The sequence below is a fragment of the Sebastes fasciatus genome, chromosome 18 (assembly GCF_043250625.1).
Source record: "Sebastes fasciatus isolate fSebFas1 chromosome 18, fSebFas1.pri, whole genome shotgun sequence".
Classification (NCBI taxonomy): Eukaryota; Metazoa; Chordata; class Actinopteri; order Perciformes; family Sebastidae; genus Sebastes; species Sebastes fasciatus.
The window spans coordinates 13,691,711-13,714,493 of record NC_133812.1 but is presented as its reverse complement, the minus strand read 5'-3'; the positions used below and the strand labels follow the sequence as shown (position 1 = coordinate 13,714,493).

At 41.0% G+C, this 22,783-nt stretch overlaps 2 protein-coding genes across 9 annotated transcripts in view; one reads left to right on the top strand and one right to left on the bottom strand.

The window, feature by feature from the left end:
- itsn2a (intersectin 2a) overlaps window positions 1–22,783 on the top strand; it is a 347,088-nt gene that overhangs the window by 62,713 nt on the left and 261,592 nt on the right. The gene's annotated exons all lie outside the window — the stretch shown is intronic.
- lpin1b (lipin 1b) lies at window positions 561–22,407 on the bottom strand. 2 transcript variants are annotated; one of them, XM_074615669.1, is made up of 20 exons: window positions 22,180–22,407; window positions 13,708–13,911; window positions 13,524–13,619; window positions 10,954–11,231; window positions 9,119–9,232; window positions 8,464–8,587; window positions 8,035–8,350; window positions 7,487–7,580; window positions 7,190–7,374; window positions 7,016–7,109; window positions 6,704–6,773; window positions 5,114–5,206; window positions 4,969–5,030; window positions 4,728–4,866; window positions 4,479–4,627; window positions 3,611–3,697; window positions 3,241–3,393; window positions 2,999–3,113; window positions 2,766–2,869; window positions 561–2,649 (listed from the first exon to the last, which is right to left on the bottom strand). In XM_074615669.1, exons 1-20 carry the CDS (start codon window positions 22,252–22,254, stop codon window positions 2,475–2,477), a joined length of 2,727 nt encoding a protein of 908 aa, XP_074471770.1. In that variant the 5' UTR covers window positions 22,255–22,407; the 3' UTR covers window positions 561–2,474. The 2 variants fall into 2 exon arrangements, with proteins under 2 accessions (XP_074471770.1, XP_074471771.1); XM_074615670.1 differs by lacking the exon at window positions 22,180–22,407 and adding an exon at window positions 16,703–17,095.

The following is a 22,783-nucleotide window of genomic DNA, read 5'->3' as shown; positions in this document are numbered from 1 at the left end:
TGGTCAAAGGTCAAGGTCATTTTGAAACCACACGTCCGTCCCATTCTCGTGATATCTCAGGAACGCCTTGAGTGAATTTCTTCAAATTTGGCACAAACATCCACTTGGACTCAAGGATGAACTGATTAGAATTTGGTGGTCAAAGGTCACTGTGACCTCACAAAACACATTTTTGTCCATAACTCAATAATTCATATGCTAATTCTGACAATTTCACACAAATGTCTAACAGGATAAATGATGAAGTGATGAAATTTTGGACAGACATGGATGTAAACTGCATCTTGACTGGTAATTCTAGTTTAGTTATATATTTTTTTTCCTAATAAACTGAAGGATCAAGTGTTCCTTTATGGGTCGAGAAAATTATCCTACTTCTTAAGCTAAATAAATTATATTAAAGCTTGTCTAATCACAAAGCTGAAAGCAGGGCTGTTATGAAAAGTTGACTTTATAGAGATATGTGGTTCTCACAGGACAGCGACGCTACGAACATATGATGATTTTATAGAATAAGACTTGTCACGCTGAAAGTGAGTATTGACACACACTCACTGCTGTACCAAGGCATTTTTTATTGAGTTTGACTACATCAATTTAACAGTGAACTGGTCAAGAGAAGGGGTGGAGGGAGTAAATGAACACATTATTGATCATATTGTTCACAGTCAAGGCCAACATAATACACTTTCTGGCTATTTTTGCTCTTTCATGGAAAGAATAATAAAGCATTATATACACATCATCTTCTAAACAAACATCTAAACTGCACGCATACTCAATATGATGATACTGTTCAGGTGTTCACAGTAAATCCACTGATACATAAGGCAGGTCACCACCTCAGGTTATCTGTGGTATTGTAAGAAATAAAGATCACTTTGTCAGTGTCTGTTCCTTAGAAAAAAGGTCAAACATTTCTTTTAATACTGTGACCTACTGTCTTCTCTAAGCTGTCTGATAAGGGTTTTCACACTTGGCTTTTGCTTTAAGTGATATTACAAGGGAACGCTACAGTAAAAGAACCAATGGGTAATGTATAATATAATGTAAGCCACATTTATATCAGCCAGTATGTACTCGGATGAATAAATAAAATACAGTTAATGGCATTTATGGACACGAGCATAGATTTTAGAGTGGAACAATCACATAGACTTGCTGTATGAAGTGTAACTGGATAAATTAATTTCATGAAGGCCACCACAGAAATTGCATTCTGATCACAACATATACACACACACTGTGTAATTTCAATAGAAAAATAATATTGTCTCACAGATACTTTTTGAGACCATTAAAAATGTTGTGCTTTCTTTTCTCCTGACTTTGTCTCAACAATAAATATTCATTCTTTATAATGTACGCTCTTTCAGGATTATGTCATAGACGTTCATTCATTCATTGTGCTCTGTAAGACATTTCAACGCACTATGTAACTAATACTGACAGAATAATAGGTCACACACAATATGTCACTATAAAGTAAAATTAGCTTGCATGTCTGCACTTCCATGCCGATTGAGGATCTGTAACAGTCTCGACTGAAAAAGTTCAGAGTAAGAAAATAAATTCTACATCGAGTATTTGGCACAAGTTTCAGTAACTTGCTCTCTGATGTGTGCACAGTGTGGCCATAGACATATCGTTTGATAAATACAGTTTGCATAAATAGCCTAGAAAGTCTAGCTACTGAAATAATGTCACTCAAAAATAATATATGTGCTAAGCTGCCCTTAATAAATTATCATAATTTCTCATATACATACAGATAGTCAGAAGGCTACGGAGGCCATCTTTTCTTAAAAGTGCGCTTACATCCATCTTGTGCGTTAAAGGAGTATTCACAACAGATTAAACTACTTAAAGGTCCCATATCATGCTCATTTCCAGGTTCATACTTGTATTTTGAGTTTCTACTAGAACATTTTTACATGCTTTAATGTTAAAAAAACCCGTTAATTTCCTCATACTGTGCCTGAATATGCCTGTATTTATCCTCTGTCTGAAACGCTCTGTTTTAGCGCATTTCAACAGAATTGCGTTGCTAGGCAACAGCTTGAGTCCATGTTTACTTCCTGTCAGCTGATGTCATTCACATACACTGCAACCGGAAATAAACGTGGACACATTTAGAATGTTTATGTTTACAACTGTGAAATGTTGTACAGTTGTGACATCACAAAGTTACGGAAATCCTGACGGCTCATTTAAAGGCACACTTTCTGAATACAGGCTGTGTGTTTTTCTCCGTAGATTGAGCGTTTCGATACTTTCACAGTATTTATATAGCACTTAAACCTGCTTTATTATATAAAAGACATGAAGATCTAACTTTTTACAATACGGGACCTTTAAGTTGCTCTCTGCTGTGCACCTAAAGTGCTCCATCTCCTACAAAAAAATCTACATATCACACATGAAACAATCACACCATCAGTCAGTCAGTGCTCTGGTCAGCAGGCCACAGGTAGTCAGCTGTCGGGGCAGGGAGTCTGTGGAGGTGTAGTGCCCTGATGCTCCACCCGGGGGAGCTGCTGCCTCCAGTAGGTGAAGTGGCTGTAGGTGTCTGAGCAGGGGAAGTCTGAGGAGGAGGCTCGCATCATCAGAGGGAACACGTGGTCCACCACCTCGCCCAGACGCACATAACTGAAGAGAGGAGAGGAAGAGGAGGCGACAAAGACACGTTAAATTGAGAAACATTTTCTGTGAAGTCATGATGTTTCCTCCTAGATTATAGCGCGTAAACTGGATGGAGGACTTACGATGAGATGTTGGTCTTGGCGTGCTCCTGCACTAGCTCGCCTTTAGGGTTCACTGTAAAAATCCTGTTCAGTGGCACTCCTACTTCTTTGTAGGAATATACATCCTGCAAATAGAAATGATGTACATCTAAATTAAACTTTGCAAAAATAGCATGCATTTTGTATGCAAGAATCTACAGCACAAATGGCTTTAATTTTCACCATCAGTTGTACTGTATATAAGGTGTGTGTACCGTTGGTCTGTTGCCAAATGCTGCATAGAACGGCTGTGTGTTGGGGTAGAAGAGGTTCCTGATATCGTTTAGACACTCCACCTTGAATCTCTCTGGTTTCTTCTCGATCACCTCCCTGTCAAACACACATCCACCACAGAGATGTAACCAACAATCAGCACAGTACAACAAGTCCCCTGCATCGTCTTGCATATACAGTGTTAATTTAGACAAATATGTGTGTGTTTGTGTGTATTGGAGACCTGTGAAGAGCTGAAAAGAGGCTGCTCGGGCTGAGAAGGACGGGGCCCATAGGGAGCATGGTGCCTCTCTCGTTGACCCAGTGGAGGTAACCTCGGGTCATGTCGGCCATGCCGATAGCTCGGGCTGAACAATACAGGAACTTGTAGCCATTTCTGACGGAGCGAGAGATGGAGAAGAAAGAACATGTATTAATAATGATAACTCGACGGCAATAACAACAAATCTCTTTTTTCAGAGCTTGTTTTTGGCCTGTGTGCTGTATAATACGTACAGGATTTTCAAGCAATGTATGCCTTTTGTGATTGGCTTTGATCGGAACTATATAAAGTAATTCACATCTGACAGTGTGTCAGTAAAATTAGTGCTTACTGGCTGACTTTGTGGTAGAGGTGGGCAATGCCCTGGTGGGTCCAGTCTTTCCCCAGTGTGGGCAGGATGTGACCCAACGTGTCTGACCTGGAGACAAACACACACAAATGACATTGGGACATGTGAGCACAGGCCATATCTATATCCATTTTCACTCCAAACTGAGTTCAACTATGTAGTAGAGGTAGTTGTAAAAGTATGTTTGTATTTACATGGAGGGGTGTAAGAAAATATCGATGCACGAGTATTGCGATATTATGTTTGATTATTATGTATCGTTTCTCCAAAACGCTGTATCGATTTTTAATTAACCTCTTAAAAATCTGACGGCCAGCCGCTGTTCAATCTTTCTGAGGTTGTAGCAGGCTCAGTTTTCAAGCTAGAGTGAAGGTACTGGCATCATATGAAACTAGAACCTGAAGGAATCCATTGGTACCAACCATGTCATACTAGCTTGTCAGGAAGGAGGCTAAATAACGCTCCAAATTTACACAAATTTTGGGCGAGGAAAAACTGGCATGGCCATTTTCAAAGAGGTCCCTTGACCTCTGACCTCAAAATATGTCAAGGAAAATGGATTCTATTCGCTCTACCCAATATTCTCCCCTTTATGCCCACTTTGTGATAATCACATTCAATTTTGGGCAAAAAACATGCCTTTTTTTGCACATAATACAAATGTGTTATTTTCGCATATTTCTAAAACTGTACTTTTGGTGTGTTCTATATACTATGACAGTTTTTCTAAAATTAGATGTTAAAAATTGCAATATATTGCAATATATTGAATCGTCACACCTGTATCAGGATACGTATCGTATCGCCAGATTCTTGCCAATACGCAGCCATATTCACACGTCTCACCCACCTGGTGATGGTTCCATCTATGTCAGAGATAATGATCTTGTCATCCCAGTTCCAGAGGTAGATGGTGCCCTGACAGCGGCAGGTTCCCTGGTACTGAGTGGTCACGCTGAACACAGCTTCGTTAGGACCATCCTGCAGCTGGAGAGACAGCTGTGTGTGTGTGTGTGTGAGAGAGAAAGAGAGAGAGAATGAGATATAATATATGATGGTATAAATGATGACTGTATGATGAATAAAACAGTTCACTCACCAGCTGCTCTGATGTGAGCCGGAGTGTTTTCTTATAAGACACGCCTCCTGCTGTGAACCCTGGCTCTGATTGGACGCTGGGAGAGTTCTGCATGGCTGCCCTGTGGTCTTCATCACTGGAGGACGACTCTTCTTTGTGTCTGGCATCAGACAGGTTGACAGTGTGTTAGAGGATGTTCAGTTGGGATGTTCAATCGCTCGCTAATATTTTCTGGACGTGAATTGTTTTGAGAGTTCCTCACCTGCTTGACATTTGCCCAGCCTGCTCAGTATAACCACAGGCCGAACGCTCAGAGATGGAATCCTACGAGAGGAGAAAAAAGTGTTACAATTTGCTTTACTCGCTCATTTAGTGGAAACTTTGTCAACAGATGAGAAAAAAGTTACCGATTTGGTGCTGCTGTTTCGGCCTCGCCAGGAGAACCACCACCTCCCTCCTTTTTTGGGCATCTTCTCCTTCATGATGTTCTCCACCGCAGCCTGGAGCAGAGCACACACAACCCAAAAACAACCACAACACAACACCGTAAAAAAACACACTTAAAAGAAAAACTTAAGGCCAAACCAGACTGTAAATCAACAAACAGTAAAGCAACAATGTGTCTGCGGTTGGAATGAGGGAAATAAAGGATGTGTGGGCGTTTGGGAGTTTGATAGGGAACAAAGAATGAGGAAGGTGGAGAAAACTGGAGAGTTTTGTCTCTGACGTACAGTGCTGTAGCCCAGCACACCAGTCAGACAACAGAGAAGAAACTCTAAGGTTGAGTGGATGTAACTGAGGCAAGAGGACTGATAAATGGATGGATGGTTACACCAATGGGAAGGGAGGGAGGGGAACAGAGGAGGAGACAAAGTTTAAGGAGAACAGATTCAGTGGATGTTTGTCACACAACATAAAGAGCGCAACAACAGAACATTTAGGTTGTAATTTTATAGATTACACATTAGTATTATGCAACATAATGAATATAAAGCTGGGTTTTCACCAAAGGTTCCCAGGACTTTTAGTCCATGGAACTACTTTTCAAGAAATGGTTCCTTCAGCCCACTGTTGTCTGCATTTCCACCGCGGTCTAAAGACGTGCCAAGATTAGGCAAGTTAGTCCACTGATGTATGAAAAAGCAACATGACATGTGACGAGAACTGCTGGTGGACACACTCTGCAGCTTGCAGTTCAGTGTGTCTGCCTGTTTCATCTAAAAAACACTCTGGAAAAAAAACTGCGACGACATTTACTGCTGCATATATTTACTGATGCACGTTGGATGTAACGAATGAAATACAGCGGAGTAAAATGAAGCTAAAAGTGTCTCCACAGTAAATCCTCTGTTGAATGTCTAAGGGTTATTTATTTGTGCTTTAAATGTTAACACCGTGAAACAATCAGAAATGAACTTTCTCTCGTTCACAGCACCACTGCCCTACGTCTCTCTCTCTTCTAGCGCTCGCCCTCTCAGCTCACTCGTATGATCTCTCTCTTTTTCTCTCTGTCTTTTTTTTAAATGAGTCGGGAAGCTGACAGCAGGGCCTAACTTTATTTTTAATTTTATCAAACAAAGAGAAATTCCTCTCCCCTTGTCCTAAAATGTTTCTAAATCGATACTAAAGTACTTCCTTGTTTTATGAATGAAATGGTGCAGTTGAAACCGTAACTGTAGTGTGTGTGTTTGACCAATCAGCGACGGTCATCCCTGCAAACTCCACCCCGAATGTTCCGGGACTTTGAGAAACTACTGTCCCAAGAACTCAATGTAGATCCTGATCCCTGCAGTCAAAATGCAATGAGTTCCTCAAAAGGTTCAAAAGGTCCGGGGGAAAGTTTCTGCGGTGGAAACAGGGCTTAAGATGGGTAGAGGTATAAGGTGCATGGGGATACGAACATACAGGGTGCAGTACCGTTTTTGGTCAAAAGGGGGATTCATGTAACACACCCAACCTACAGTCACGAGTATCTGCACTGTGTATCAATTTCTTACCTTTGGCAGCGGTTTCTGAAAAGCTTGCATCGCCAGCATAAGTGGAGCCGCAGAGCTCCAATTATAGTATCTGAGGAGGAAAACAAAAATGTATTTTTATCAATTTCATAACTGCAGTAAAAAACACTTTGTCAACCAAAAGTCTTTCCAAAAACCTCTTTATGAGCCCAAACAATCCTGCACACACTGCAGTTTTTTTCAGCAGTATGTGGCAGTTAAATCCATACAGCAAACAGCGGATTGTAAACTGCTTATAGATTAATCTTTTATTATATTTAGACCTAAACATGATCTCTCTCTAGGAAGTCTTACTTGGAGCCAATTTTCACAACTAAGTTGGGATCGTCGATGATGGAGGGGTTTTCGGAAAACTGCTGGTAAGAGATGATCTTCTCGTGGAACTGCTCTGTAAGGACACACACACATGTTATGTTCAGTTTCAACACAGTGTTCGAAGCTTGCAGTCGTGCTGTGTCCGCGTCTTACCTTTAGTGATCTCCCTGTTGTCGTTTAGTCCTCCGCACAAAGAGATGGCGATGGACGGCATGTCGGCCATGGGGTCGCAGTAGCTGTCCACTCCGCTGTCTCCTCCAGAGCTGAGCGACTGTGGGGACTGACTGGTGCTGTGGAGACCCGGGTCTGAGATGCTCCTCACTGTTGCACCACTGTCACTATACAGAAGAGAGGTGTTTATAAGCATGGACCACCAAATATTGTTTAGCTTATCAATGTGTTTATTTGCATAGAAGTTATGACTGTGTGCGTTTGTGTGCTTCCACGTACCTCTTAGGGAAATAAAGTGCCGCCACTTCAGGTTCGAGCTCTGTGATGTCATCCAGGTAAATTCCATCAGAGCCAAGATGGCGGCTTCTCTTGTCTGCAACAGAGAGGCGACTCTATTGAGATACATTGTCAGCTTCTTTGTATTTGCTTTTAAATATTTTTTTTACAGCAGGTTTTGGTCAAATTAAATGTTTTTTTAAATAAATCTTGTCAACTCAGCATTGTAAAAAACACGGTGGAGTTTCTGTCATTATATTTTCATAATGTGCTTAAAATTTTATGTTTGGCTTAAAGTTGTTCTTTAACAAAATCATATTCGGTCCGTGGTAAACCAGAAAATGTTTTCTAAAACCAGCAGATTGGGTTAACATGTGTGACTGTCATTATATTTACAAAGACCTTCCAAATGTATTTTCCAAAGGTAATTTTAACACCACAAACTAAATTGCCATTGAGCTGTCCAGTAAAAGAGAGACACATTAAAACCTCAGCAAATTAAATGATGGCTGGTTAGATAAACATGACTCCCAAAGGAATGATACTGATACCTTTTCTCTTGGATGGAGAGTCAGTCTTGCCTGGCTGACGAGACATTGTCTCCTCCATGTCGGCCATCATACGAGCTGCCACACCACCAGCTGTCTGGGATTCGGACTCCATCCTCATGACTTCTGCCTCCATCCTGACTGTCTCCTCACTGGTCTCCTCTGGCATCAGCAGTCTGAGCGCTGATATCTCCGAGCAGGGTCCGCTCTGCTCCGACGACATCTCGTGAGTTATCACACGGAAGTGTGTGCTTTCAGACACGGGGATGGATAATGGGCAAACTGGTGGAGGGTCGGATTTCACTGGGAGGAAGGACGGCTAGAAAAGCAGGGAAAAGGATGAAATATAAATATTAACATACCAAAACTACTGCATATATACAGAGAGTGTTTCTCTCTGTGTCTGCATGCACAGTGGTCTCTGTCGGTTACCGTGGCAGCCTGTGGCAGCTCGCCCCACGCCCAGTGCATGGCTGGATTCTGATTGTCTGCTTCTGACGGCTTGGTCATCAGTTCAGAGTCACTCTTGGTAGAGGTGGGACGAGAGTTTCCAGGGCTGAGAGAGGAGAAATAACAATTATAGAGCTGTTTCTTCTGAATAATAACATGTAGGTCTTCATCATATGGTAGAACACCTTCTTATATCTCAGACTTTTTGAACCACTTATCCACCAATATGAACCTTTAGGTCGTCTGATGTTGGTATTTTAACTTTTCATAACAAAACGAGTCGGGAAACTACTTTTAGCTTCTATGCTCCTGGACTCTGGAACACCCTGCCCAGCTACATCAGATATGCAAGCTCTGTTGACATTTCTAATAATCATCTGAAGACCTATTTATTCAGGCAGGCATTTAGTTATTGTAGTATTTTTCTATCTTTTTCTACCACCATTTTTGCTACTTTTATTTCTCCGCTTTTTTATTGGATCTTTTATTCTATTTTTATGAATCTGGTATTATATTTCAGCTGTGTGTTGTTTTTAATGCCATACTGTAAAGCACTTTGAACTGCATTCTATGTATGAAAGGTGCTATACAAATAAAGTTATTATTATTAATATTATTATATGAGTGAATGAAGCACCTCTGAATCGGGCTCCACTCTCCATCTGAACGAGTGTAGATGCCGGTCTGTTTGAAGGAGCCGCCGGTCGAACCGACTGTCGTCTCATCTCTTAAGACGTCACGAGAGGAAGTCCTGAAACACACACAAATACTGTATATTTATACCATATAATTGCATATCATTTGCATTTTTTCATAATGTAGTATAGTATATATTTTACTTTTACTACACTTTTCACCCATTTCAGACCCACAGAGATCATGCCTGAACTTGTTGCACTCAGCCTGCACTCAAAACACAATATGTCCTGCAGCTACAATGAGGTATTTTCGTTGAACATTGGTGCAAAGTGTGAGTCCGGAGTTTCTTTTTGACTCCCAAATTGTAATTATGTTTGGGTTGAAGCATAGAATATCACCATCAGACAACATACTGTAATTGGGCCAGAAATGCAAAGTAGCTTCGTTATTAAAGTTCCCTTTAATAATAAAGCATGATAACTGTATTAGGGCTCTCAATTGATTAAAATATTTAATAGCAATTAATCGCATGATTGTCCACAGTTAATCATGATTAATCACACATTTTTTATCTGTTCAAAATGTGCCTTAAGGGAGATTTGTCAATTATTTAATACTCTTATCAACATGGGAGTGGACAAATATACTTGCTTTTTGCAAATGTATGTATATATTTACGATTGGAAATCAATTAACAACACAAAACAATGACAGGTATTGTCCAGAAACCCTCACAGGTACTGCATTTAGCATAACAAATGTGCTCAAATCATAACATGGCAAACTGAAACCCAACAGGCAACAACAGCTGTCAGTGTGCTGACTTGACTATGACTTCCCCAAGCTGCATGTGATTACCATAAAGTGGGCATGTCTGTAAAGGGGAGACTCGTGGGTACCCATAGCACCCATTTTCATTCACATATCTTGGGGTCAAAGGTCAACGGACCCCTTTGAAAATGGCCATGCCAGTTTTTCCTCGCCAAGATTTTGGAGCGTTATTTAGCCTGCTTCCCAACAAGCTAGTATAACATTAGTTTAGGTTTTTGGTTGGTACCAATGGATTCCTTGGGTTTTCTAGTTTCATATGAGGCCAGTATCTTCACTACAACCAAAAAATTTAAAGTTGCGTTAATGCATTAAAGGAATTAGTGGAACTAACTGTATATACAACCACATTTTTAATATCTGTACTCACGTGGTGTTGTTTTACAGAAGTGTACTGTAGAGACGAGCCCCACACACGTGCAGACATGAAAATAAATCTGTCATGTGTCATATATTTACTGCGGCTGCTGAATCCATTCATGATAAATGGACTTAAGCACTTGCAGTGTGGGAGGGACGTGGCTCCTATAGCTGCATGCCTCATCTCGTAGCCCACCAGTCTGCTTTTGATTGAATACTGTCTGCACACCAGAGGCCGAGTCACATGTTGGCATACTGTATGCACATGCACACCCACTGTGAAGATGTTTCCTCTTTTCTCATGCAAAGCTTCTTCCTTTCTATTTAAAGATAAAGTCACACGGCTGAAGTAGTGGTTTCCATATGGTCTTGAGCGTCTTATCTCAGTGTGCCACAGCTGGAGGCCTCTCCACTACAGACGCTGGTCTGTTTATCTTCGCCTGACAAGATCCGGTTCCATTACAGCTGCACTCAAAGCTGATTTCAATGATGTATTATACTTTTTTATCTCACTGCCTCACTTTCCTCCCCTCACTTACTCTATCACGTGTACCGCTTTTCCTCTTTGCTTGTATTTCTTTCTGCTTTCTTTGTTCCTCTTTCCTTCCATCTCCTCCTTCCTTTCCTCTCTCCACACTTTCTCACCTGTTGCTCTCAATCTCCGCCATTTCATCTGAGCTGATGTCTATGGTGAACATGTCTTCGTCCTCGGAGTAGTCCCCGCTCTCCTCCCTCCTAACGCTGTCCGCCCGGGCCTTCCTCCTCCTCTTCCTCCTCTTCTTCATCATCGTCTCTCCCGCGCACCCCGAGGAGCCCAGGGTCTGTATGGGCGGCCCAGAGCTCTTCCCCATCAGGGAGGAGCTCATCAGACCGGCCCCTTCCGACATGATGGGAGAGGTGGCCAGGTAGGAGGGAACCACTTCCTGTTTAGACGCAAAACAGAAGTGAAACCATGAATCCATTCTTTGAAATTTGTACAGCGTCATGTGGCCTGTGTCAAAGCAGAGAGATGGTTTATCATGTAAATATGCAAGTAAGTAAAACATTATTTATATAGAATGTTTTAAAAGCAGCAAGATATAAGAACAAATCAGGGCAAGGATGCAGAATTAAATAGGTTTTGAGGTCACTACGATCACTATACCCCGACAGTAGTGCATGAGAAAGGTAATCTGAAAGCTCCTAACGGCATCTGCAAGGTTTCACAGACCGGAGGAAAACAACCAATCAGAGCCGAGCTGGAGGCTTGCCGTATCTGAGCAGCTGTCAATCACTCGCAAACTCCGATCAAACGGTCAAACTAGGCAGCGCTGATCAAATATGAATCAATATTCTGTTACTGTAATGCTTATTTCTCGCCTCAATTGTTTTCAGAAACATCTTGTGGTGTACTATTTAGCTGTAAAATGAGAAAGTTTGTGAATCGGCAGCCATGTTGAGATCAGCTGAGGAAATACCAAGCACCGCCCACCAGCCGGAGCAACTTTCTCGTTTTACAGCTAAACAGTACACTACGAGATGTTTCTGAAAACATTTGAGAGGAGAAATAGGCATTACAGTAACAGAATATTGATTAATATTTGATTAGTGCTCCCTAGATTTACCGTTTCATCAGAGTTTGTGAGTGATTGACAGCTGCCTCCGTTGAATGAACAGCCAATAGGAATGCTCTCTCTCTCAAATGACCTGTAAATGGCCCAAGTCTCTCGTCACAGGCTAGATTTTTTAAAGTCTGAAAACAGAGCCATGAGGAGGTGCAGTCTAGTCTAGTTTTCTCTCAGAACACTTGAATTACAATATGCTGAAAGTTTATTATGGAGTTTTTACCAAAAATATTCTGCCTGCTGCAGGTTCAAACACTGAAAAACAAAAATACTACATCCAAACTATCTTCTCCGGCATCCACCCTGACCATTTCAGTAAGCAGGTTAAAACTAGATTTTGAAATCTGGATCAATTCCCACTGGAACATGACTCTACTGTTGTGTTGTGTATTGCACAATTTTGGTCTCACAAAAGTGGGCAATCACTGCCAAACTGTTTGCAGCCACTTCTGCTGTGAGGAGGCCCTATGGCAGCAAAAACCAAACAGACGATCCAAAACAGAGTCTGTTCCTCAGTTCTGTGAAAGGAGGTGGTCCTCTAATTCCTCCTTCTAGGAAAAAGGAAAGGCTTTCCAGGAGGGACTCCTGTTTTCAACGCGGGCGAGTGTAAATGTATATGTGCAGACATACACACAGAGAGAGAAAGAGAGGGAGGAAAAAGTGAGGTATAACCATATGATTAGTGGTCTGACAATGCTCCCTCACGTTTTTCTTCCCCGTGCCAAGAAGTCCTCTGTCTCCCCGTCCCCCCTCCTTCCTCTTCCAGGCCTGGGAATCTGACACCACTCTGAGGAAAATAAATCACCCCCTTCCCTTGTTGGTGCCCTGCCCCCGACCTCAGTCGTTCACCGCTTGTTTGTGTCTTTTAGCTGCACACATCCTCATGTACGTACTATACCGAAGAAACACATTTTATGATGACAGTACTGGCGACTTGGCTTGTTCAAAAATCTTGGAAAACCGAGTGAAAACAAGTCCAAGAACTGAGGAAAAACCAGCTGCTTTTTTCTTAGTTTTCCATGAATTTTGAGTTGTGAATGATTCTCATGGACTTCATGAACATATAACAAGTATAGTGATTTTTAGAAAAGGGAGGGTATGTCTTACTACATCTACTCAACTCGTCAACCTTTCTCTAACAGTTAAACCAAATTCAAACACATGTCCTACATAAAAGCATACTTCTTTGCCAGGATCCTGAAGTGCAGGTTGATCCTCAGTTATTAGGCCACAGTATTTACTGTAATATAGGTCAGAGAGCTTGAGTTAGTAAATGCTGCATTCAGGACTCATTCACTCACTGATGAACAGAGGAATGCTGTTCAGCCAAAAAGGAAAGAAAAAAAAAAAATTCCTGGCCGCTGAGCCAACTCTGCACACAGCGTGACCTTGTTCAAAATACTACGGTATGACTGCATGTAAGGTGGAAGATGGTTTGGATAAGGCTTCTTGGTTGTAAACATGGGTGTGTCTGGGGTTCAGGGAGGTCAGGGGTGTGGAGACTGAGGCGCGTTTTCATTTGAATCTTGGTTTTATTTGATTCCATTTAACGGATGTTGTATTACACTTTGAACTAGAGCATTTTACAGATACAATTACAGTCATGCATACCTGATCATTTTCGGTTTCTTGCACAAAGAATGCTTCTCCGTTGTCCCCAAGCTTCATTTGCAGATCCACTGGTTCTCTATTGATCTCAATGTCCACCTGGAGGAGCGGAAAAAACAAGACTTCAATCCTCATCTGAAAGGTCACAACTCTTTCAATACGACAACATAAGGCGTGTTGCCCTTACCACTTTCTCTCTTGACCGGAGGACTCCCATCTTGCCGAAGCGAACGTGGAAAGGTGAGCACTGCAGGGATCCATCGGGCTGCCTCACCACGATGACGTCAATGCAGCCGGAAAGGGTGGCGGGATTGAGGCCTCGGTACAGCTCTTTGACCTGGATGAACACCTGGCCCGCCAACTGGCCCACGTAGTTCATGGTCTGACGGGTCTGGTGGGAGGGAACAGCGAAGACGGGACAGAAGAGATTATGTAGCATTAAAACATCCACACCAAAAGGTCTGACTTTGCTACTCAATAGTCGTGATCTAAGCGCCACAAAGCCGCCCAGAATTCAGTCAACCTTCAGAGGAAGAGGTGTTTATGAAGCGGCATCTGCTGTGCCATTCTCCAGTCTGTCAATCAAACCGTTGATGACGTATGACTCTGCCTCAGGGGGCATGAGGTGAAGTTATTCTGATACTCTGTTCTGAAGACAGTTTTGGAGCTGCACTGTGAATGGCATGGCTAGGGGAAAGAGGACGTGGAGGCTGGTTCTTGTTCAATGTGTGGCCTACATACTGTAGAAAGAACCTGATGCCACTTTGACCTCTTCTCCCCCTTCCTGATAAGTCTGTAAATCCTATCCAACTGTTTTCCATTCAGCAACCCCCAACAACAGAGGTCAAAGGGCAAACCAAGTTAGACCAGTTTGTACCCATGTAGGTGATGTCCTAACCTTCCATAATATTTATTGGCTGAGCTGAGGCGTCATGGGAACTATAGGAGAACACCTTGGCCTTCAGAGACATGTGAGACGGACTGTGAATGTGGACAACGCCAATGTCTTTTGAAGGTAGAGTACAGGATTCTGTGACGCAAAAGAACTAGTCTGAGTATGTTGGTTGTTCATCTTTACATTGTTCTCTAATGGCCACAGACCTCATACACTCACTGTACACTCCTATTATGGTAACACAGTCACACAAGAGAAGGCGAGGGGTGATCACAGCTATGTTTTTTTCAATGAAGCCTTATTTTCTGCAGAAAATTCTAACAGTTTTAGTTGTTTCACATTAGAGATTTATGTAATTGTCTAATCTCACACAGTCCTGATGAAGCAGATTATCTGAGTTTTTGAGAGCAGTCAAACGCTTAAGATTTGAAGTGGGGCTGCAACTATTGATTATCTAGTATTCGTATAGACAAAGCTTCGATGTAGAGCTGAAACGATTGTCAACTACTAAATTAATCACCAACTGTTTTGATAATCAATTAATCGGTTTGAGTAATTTTTTTAAGGGAAAAAAAAAGTCAAAATTCCCTAATTCTAGCTTCTTAAATGTGAATATTTTCTGGTTTCTTTACTCCTCTATGACAGTAAACTGAATATCTTTGAGTTGTGGACAAAACAAGACATTTTTGGATGTCATCTTGGGCTTTTGGGAAACGCTGATTGACATTTTTCACCATTTTCTGACATTTTCTGGACAAAACAACTAATCGATTAATCGAGAAAATAATGGACAGATTAATCGACAATGAATATAATTGTTAATTGCAGCCCTACTTCGATGCAAATGTGATGAACTCTTAGTAATTTTCAGGTGCTTTAAACCAGGCGCACACACTTCCTCCTAAGTTGTGACGTTTAGTCTTGTCGCTCGTTATGTAATTATGCCTCAAACACGGCTTTCTGTTCATTCAAGCAATGTTTACTGACCAAATGCTTTCAAGGTGAACACTCAAAAACACCTGGAAAAGAATATGATCTTTTATTCTGTCTGAGTTGTGACAGCTCAACTCTAAAACAAACTACTAGGAGCATAAGGTCAGGTCAGGTAAGGTAAAGAACTAAAACCATTTCAAGAGTATCTATTCAACTTCATCCCTGCTGGCGCCATAGAATAACTGAACTATTTACATTTCTATGATGCAAACACCAGTGGCCACACGTGATAAATCCCATATAGCGTTCAAGACTCCTTGGGGTTTGCAGCTGTCTAATAACAGCGAAAGGGGGGGTCTGACCTTGACTCAGTTGGCAGTGGGACCCCAAAATGATCGCAGCAACAGGGAAGATATGGAACAATGCCAGCACATCCTGATCCCCCTCTGAGCATATGACCAGAACAGGCTCCTTACAGAAAGAACAGAAGCCCTATTTTCAGAGCAGCTGAGGAGCCATCTGAGGGTTGAAATACCTCTTTATAGATGACATTAACCATCTTTAATTATTAATTTCACCTTTCACTGAGGCATTGAGTTACAGAGCTGCTGGCAGCTGATTCTCAAAGCAGGGGACTTTTGGTGTGAACACTGCTACTGTATGTGCTGCAGAGCCAAAAATAGATTTCCTTGTGTAATACAGATGAGACGAAAAAGAGGAACAATGTCTCAAAACACTGACAGCACTGCCTGGTTTCAAAAAAAGGAGTGGTAGTGGATGAAAACTTAACCGAACCTTTGTGAAATTTGAAAAGCCGGTGTTTAACTGTGGCATGGTCATTAGTTTAATGGGTTTACAAGCTGCATGTTATGTATATTATCCTTGCAGGCTGGAATCCGGCTGGGCCACTCAGCGGGTATAATGTGTTGCAAGTATTGACACATTTTCACAAAGTCTCATTTATTACTACACACACATAAACCATATGCCTCACAAAACATCTATAGACTCCTACTGATCATTTAAGAAAATAAAAGCCTCAGCAAGTGATGAATTGTTAGTTTAATTAAAAAGACTAATGCACACAATAATATATGTGCCTCACACCAATCAGCTACCCAACCACACATGTAAAGGGAAATCCAATAGATGTGTGTAAATAAATAGCTGACTCATATAATAACATCCTGTGACAGTGCAAATTGAAAATGTTAGTAATGCATGATAAATGATGAGTATATTTGAGTGTAAAGACACAGTAGTGATCATAACAGATATGTAAAACTGTGTGAAAATTTGAAAAATCATCAGACATGCAGGTGCAGTCAAACCCATGATAAAAACAGGCTCATACCTTCTATAGCTGCTGCTGCTGACAGCCTTTACCAAAACACCGGTGCTTCCTCAGTGGTGAATGACAGCTCAATAACACATTATAGAAGCAGCATTTCCCGGTAGAGGTGATGCTGGGTGTTTGATAAAGCCTCGACTTGCTCTCACCGACTTAAAAACGGACTGTTTAAGTCAACGCGATAGTAGTTTGTCCCTCTGACCGCCTCTGTTCCTCTCTCTCTCTCTCTCTCTGTCTGTCTCAGCAGAACCCCGTCAGTGGATGACATCATCTGCAGCAGAACCCGCCGGTCAGCCAATCAGCGTCGAGCTGTTGAGTTGCCAAACTCATCGGTTTCCAGCTGCCACAGTGGCAACTAAATTACAGCTGCTTTGCTCACACTACTGTTGCAGAAGGGTTGACTGGTAGAGTCAAATTTGGTATCTCAAAGTAAAAGATTGATAAAGAAAACAAAAATAACTTTCTTAAAGAAGCTGAATTCAACCCAAAACGGATCTGTTATATAAATGAAATATTTCACTACAGTAACATACAATGTCCAGGTTTTTTTAATCAGGAAATAAATTAAAAATTAAAAATTAAAAATTAAAAATTAAAAATTAAAAATTAAAAATTAAAAATTAAAAATTAAAAATTAAAAAAAATTAATAAATAAATAAAAATCTATATCTAACCGGATACTTAATTATTATTATTATACGTGATACACAAATTCTGCTTCATTAGGGCTCATTAAACTTGTCAGTGGATATCTAAAAGTTGGTGAAATAGTGTGATTAAACAATAGAATAGACTTATGCTTTATGAATGCCATTTTAGCCAATTTTGAATAAATAAATGTGTCATGAAATAATAAAGGTCCCCTGAAAAAAAATACAAGTATATTTATATTTACAATTATTTGTATATTTATTGCCTCTTGTTTTTTTCAGGATTTATTTCATAGTCATATTTAATTAATTCATGAGAATATTTATTTATTTGTATTTATTTAATATGGGCTAAAATGGCATTCCATAATGCTTTATGTTTTTGATTTTAGAAAAAATATATATGACGTGTTAATTATATTATGACTTTTTTATGACATTTTTCGGCATACTATATAATTACTTTTTCGATATACTATAATATGACTTTTTTATGAATTTTTATGACATACTATATAATAACTTTTTTTTAACATACTATATTATGAATTTAAAAAAAAAAAAATTCCACATATCATACTATGACTTTTTATTACGAATTTTTTATATAATACATAGCACAACCTTACCACGCTACAGTGTCTCAGTTTAAAGGGCCCTGAGGGAAACTGCAGCAGCTCCTGTGACGGTGAGAAATAGCGGTGCCTACGTGAGCGTCTGAAGTCAGCCAGTCAGCCTGATGCAGTGAGGCGATGTTTCTAGCCAATCACAGGCCATTATGAGAGCACATGCGATGTTGGCAGTCTAGACTGAGACCATGTAGTGTAACTGTGTGTCAGGAGGATGTGGTTGACTGGTGGAGTCATTATGAACCCAACACCAGCTATGTATGCAGGCTATAGGAGGCAGACACTTCTGTTACACTATTACAAACACACAGACACAGGTTTACATAGACTTAGATGCACTTAACAGGTATTAACATAGTCCTAATGTAGACTATAAACTCCCCCTACTTATGCACTCAAATTAAAAACAAATGAAGCTTTATTGGCATGAAAGTTAGTTCTTCTTCATGGAAGATTTCCCTGCACCAGCTCAACTATTTCATGGGCTACACGCTACAACAGCCTCACGTGCAGCTCTTCTACAACATGAGCCAGTTTGGTGTGCGCGTGTGTGTGTGTGTGTGTGTGCACACAGTGCATGGGAACTAATGGTTTTTCCAGACTTTCCGGGCTAAACCAGAAAAGGAGGAACTTGTTAGGGTTTTTCCTCCTGCATGTGTGTTATTATCTTGTGACGGGACTGTTGTGTAATTTTGAAAATGATCGCATCGTCATGCCAGATGACACTATTATGAAATTCAGTGGAAAAAAATAGAGATAAAACCAATGATATAAAAACAAAGACACGCTCCGCTCGTAAATTTGAACTATAGTCACAATTTGTTGAGTAGCAAACAGTGCATGTCACAATGTCAAACTGGACAATGACAGAGCTGCAGTCTCATCTTGCACTGTTCCGGCTGACTGTGTACGTGTGTGTGTGTGTGTGTGTGTGTGTGTGTGTGTGTGTGTGTGTGTGTGTGTGTGTGTGTGTGTGTGTGTGTGTGTTGTGTGTGTGTGTGTGTGTGTGTGTGTGTGTGTGTGTGTGTGTGTGTGTGTGTGTGTGTGTGTGTGTGTGTGTGTGTGTGTGGTTTAAAATCTTGCAGTTTCAGCATGTTTAGTTTCAGATCCAGTTTGTTGCCTGAGAACTTGTGTCTTTGTTTGCACCAACCTGCAACCTCAGCTGACATTAAACACTTTTATGAATGGATAGATTGGTGGTTCCTTTTACCGCGTAATAAGTTATGTAAAATAGTTTATATTTTTGTCCATCCACCTTGTTTGAATTGAGGAATTTCCTGTGAAATATGAAGTGTGCTCTTGAAATTTCTCCCTCATACTGTACATTTATTCTGCATTTGTAAGGAAGCTCTTGTCTCCTGTGCAGCTACAGTTCAGTTTCATTCATCACAGTACAAGCCACTACTAGTGTAACTGACGCACCCTGAATTTAACGTGCATTTTTATTACATTGTACTAAACAACTCATGAATGTGTAACCCTGCAAGTTTCACTAACAACACCTTGGACTTTCTTTTAAAGTTGCTTAAAAATGTCACATTAAACCTGCAGTATATACAGACATCGGTCTTGTAAGTGTCACCGAGTTTCTACACGGATATTCGAGCCACACAGCTGCCCTGAGACATGCTTCCAAGAGCGAGCTGCTTTGCCAGGAAGGGCTGATCTCAGCTGATGTACTCTGGACACCAACCAGCAGATGATAGCAGTTTCATGTATGGTCAGCGCTGTGATCGGTATCAGGCTACAAAAAACAAGTTGACATATGACGCTGTCACTAAAACATTCAACAACATTTATCAACGGGGTAAAAACTAAATTTGATTTGCTTTAATTAGTCCTTAAATATCTTAAATTTGACATATTTTACATGCATTCACACAGACCTATTGGCCTAATTTGGTACCTGTACTGTAGGTGGACCTTATTTAGCACCAAATTAAATCCCCCTCTGTGCTCGGAGGAGTGTCTTGGCTGATGTGGTCTCACTCAGTTCAGCCAATCACAACTCTATATATGTAGCTATGACCTAACTCCTTCCTATATGCACCATGCAAACTGTAAGTAGGGGAACCACTTGTTTACTCTACATTCATAAGTCTGTCAAAAATAGTTACTTGACTTTTAAGGGTGTTCTTTTGAATCATGTGAGATAGAAAACATCAGCTTCTGTGCACAAACACACTGTCAAACCAGCCAACAACTCCTTACATTTCGGTATTACACCTTTCACATTTTTTTTTATTTATAACCAGGGCTCATTCATCACAATGTTTGCATTCCAAACCAAATTTCTCATACACCTTTTATACAAATTTACGCACTCAATCTATACAACGGTAGAACGACGGTCATTTTAAATGAGTGATTCCACCGCGGACTTGACCGACTCCTCACAATGTGCCTCAGGCCATCAAAAACAACATGCACACGCACGAGTTATTCTGTTCAGACGTCATTTCAGTTGACTCAGCAAGGGCTCGGTGCTATGACAAATTCATTGCGTAATCTTTTTTACACACTTGGTTGATATCAAGGCCTCTGATTGGTTCTGGCTGTTCTGGTCTGTGAGTCACAAGACCTGATGGAATAATTAGCTGGAAATGAACTGAACTCTGATGCGGTGATTAAAAGGTAAAAAAAAAACTCTTTGTCCGTGACTAGGGAAATTATGAGTGTGGAACACCCTCTTGGGCAAAACAACATGAGATTTTGTTTAACTAACTCTGGATTTAAAGCAGCAGTGGGTAGAATTGGAGCAAATATGATTGAAAGAAGTTATTTTTTATAAAACGGTCACTATATCCTGACGCAAGTGCACGAGACAGGTAATCTGAAAAAAATCATTTGCCTCTGTGTCCTCCGGTGCTCCTAATGGCATCTGCAAGATTTCACAGATCGGGGGAAAACAACCATCAGAGCCGAGCTGGAGCCTGCCGTCTCTGAGCAGCTGTCAATCACTCGCAAACTCCGATCAAACGGTCAAACTAGGCAGCGCTGATCAAATATGAATCAATATTCTGTTACTGTAATGCCTATTCCTCACTTCAAATGTTTTCAGAAACATCTTGTAGTGTACTGTACCCGGCAGCCATGTTGAGATCAGTTGAGGAAATACCAAGCACTGCCCACCAGCCAGAGCAATCTTTCTCATTTTACAGCTAAACAGTACACTACAAGATGTTTCTGAAAACATTTGAGGCGAGAAATAGGCATTACAGTAACAGATTATTGATTCATATTTGGTCAGCGCTGCCTAGTTTGACCATTTGATCGGAGTTTGTGAGTGATTGACAGCTGCCTCCATTGAATGAACAGCCAATAGGAACGCTCTCTCTCTTAAATGACCTATGATTGGCCAAAGTCTCCCATCATGAGCTTGATTTTTTTTAAAGTCTGAAAACAGAGCCATGAGGAGGTGCAGAAGTCTAGTTTTCTCTCAGAACACTTGAATTACAATATGTTGAAAGGTCATTATGGATTTTTTGCTCAATGATGCCAAAAATATTCTGCCTACTGCAGGTTTAAAACGGGGATATTTCAAAAATAAATATAAGTATAGGTATCCACAGTCCACACATATCTTTTAGGATGTGTTGGTGACAACAAGGGGCCACATGATTAAGTACTTTCTTAATCAATATCCCAAAAATGTTTATAATACATTCAACGACAACTTTTACCTCACCTAATGAGTCTGGGTAGCAAAATTTGTATGACACATCTTGTTTTCTTCCACGGTAGAATCCCTTCTTACCAAATAAACAAAACTCATAAAACCAAAGATGAGGTGAGAAGATCACCTGATCCATTAGGCTGTCCCTCCACCCCAGTTTACCCCTGTCCCCTCTCTTCTCCCTTTCCACACCCTTCTTCACCCTCCCAAATTTCAGTCTGAACAGATCGTCTTACAGAGGGGATTACTGACACACTCATCCCTGGTCTCACTGTCTCTGCTGTGCTAAGAACTAGCTACAGGACCCAGTTACTTTAAAACACTGTTTCTGATATACATGTATTTGGACACACACTGTTTTTCCTCTCTTCACTCATGTTGACACACACATGCTGTAAACTACATGTAAAAGCACAATCCTTTGCTTTTTCGCCTTTTACATCTATTGATTCTGTTCATCAACATGCACTCTTTTACCCAGAATTCATATTTTTTTCTTCCACACATGCAGATGCTTTACTTTACCCAGTTCCAGCTGGTTTCGTGGACATAGCGCTCAACAGCCTCATCAAACTCTTCGTCATCCTCTGCTGATGTCATGATTCCATAATGTGGTTGATGATCCCAGCTGCAGGTCTCTGATCTGTGCTACCTTCTCAACAGATGTGTGAAACGCCAACAAGTCCGGTCCAGTCTATAGCGTCTTCACTCTGTGAACATGTCAAGTGTCTGACTGCCGTCTGAAGTGGACAGCGTCTTACTAAATTTATCTGGGCCCCTTGGTCAGAAACGTGAGACTGTCCTGGAGTGGTCATCATCCACGAGACCCTCTGACATTTTAGGTATTTGAGGAAGGGGACACCTGTTAGGATTGTTTGTCAGAATGTTAGTCTAAGTTGACTTCAGAAACACACACAGTCACACTTGACCACACAGCAGTCACATATGACTTAAGTTGGCACTGAGCTCCCCCTCCCAATGCATACCTAACAGTTTTTTGAATGTGTAAATTTCCATTAGTTAACGCAGTGACAGGGACCCCCGTTGTTGCTGTTGACCACGGCTGTCACTGACATTCAGAAACACCTGTCACATGGGATGAAGTCCAAGTCTCCCTGGCACTCAGAAA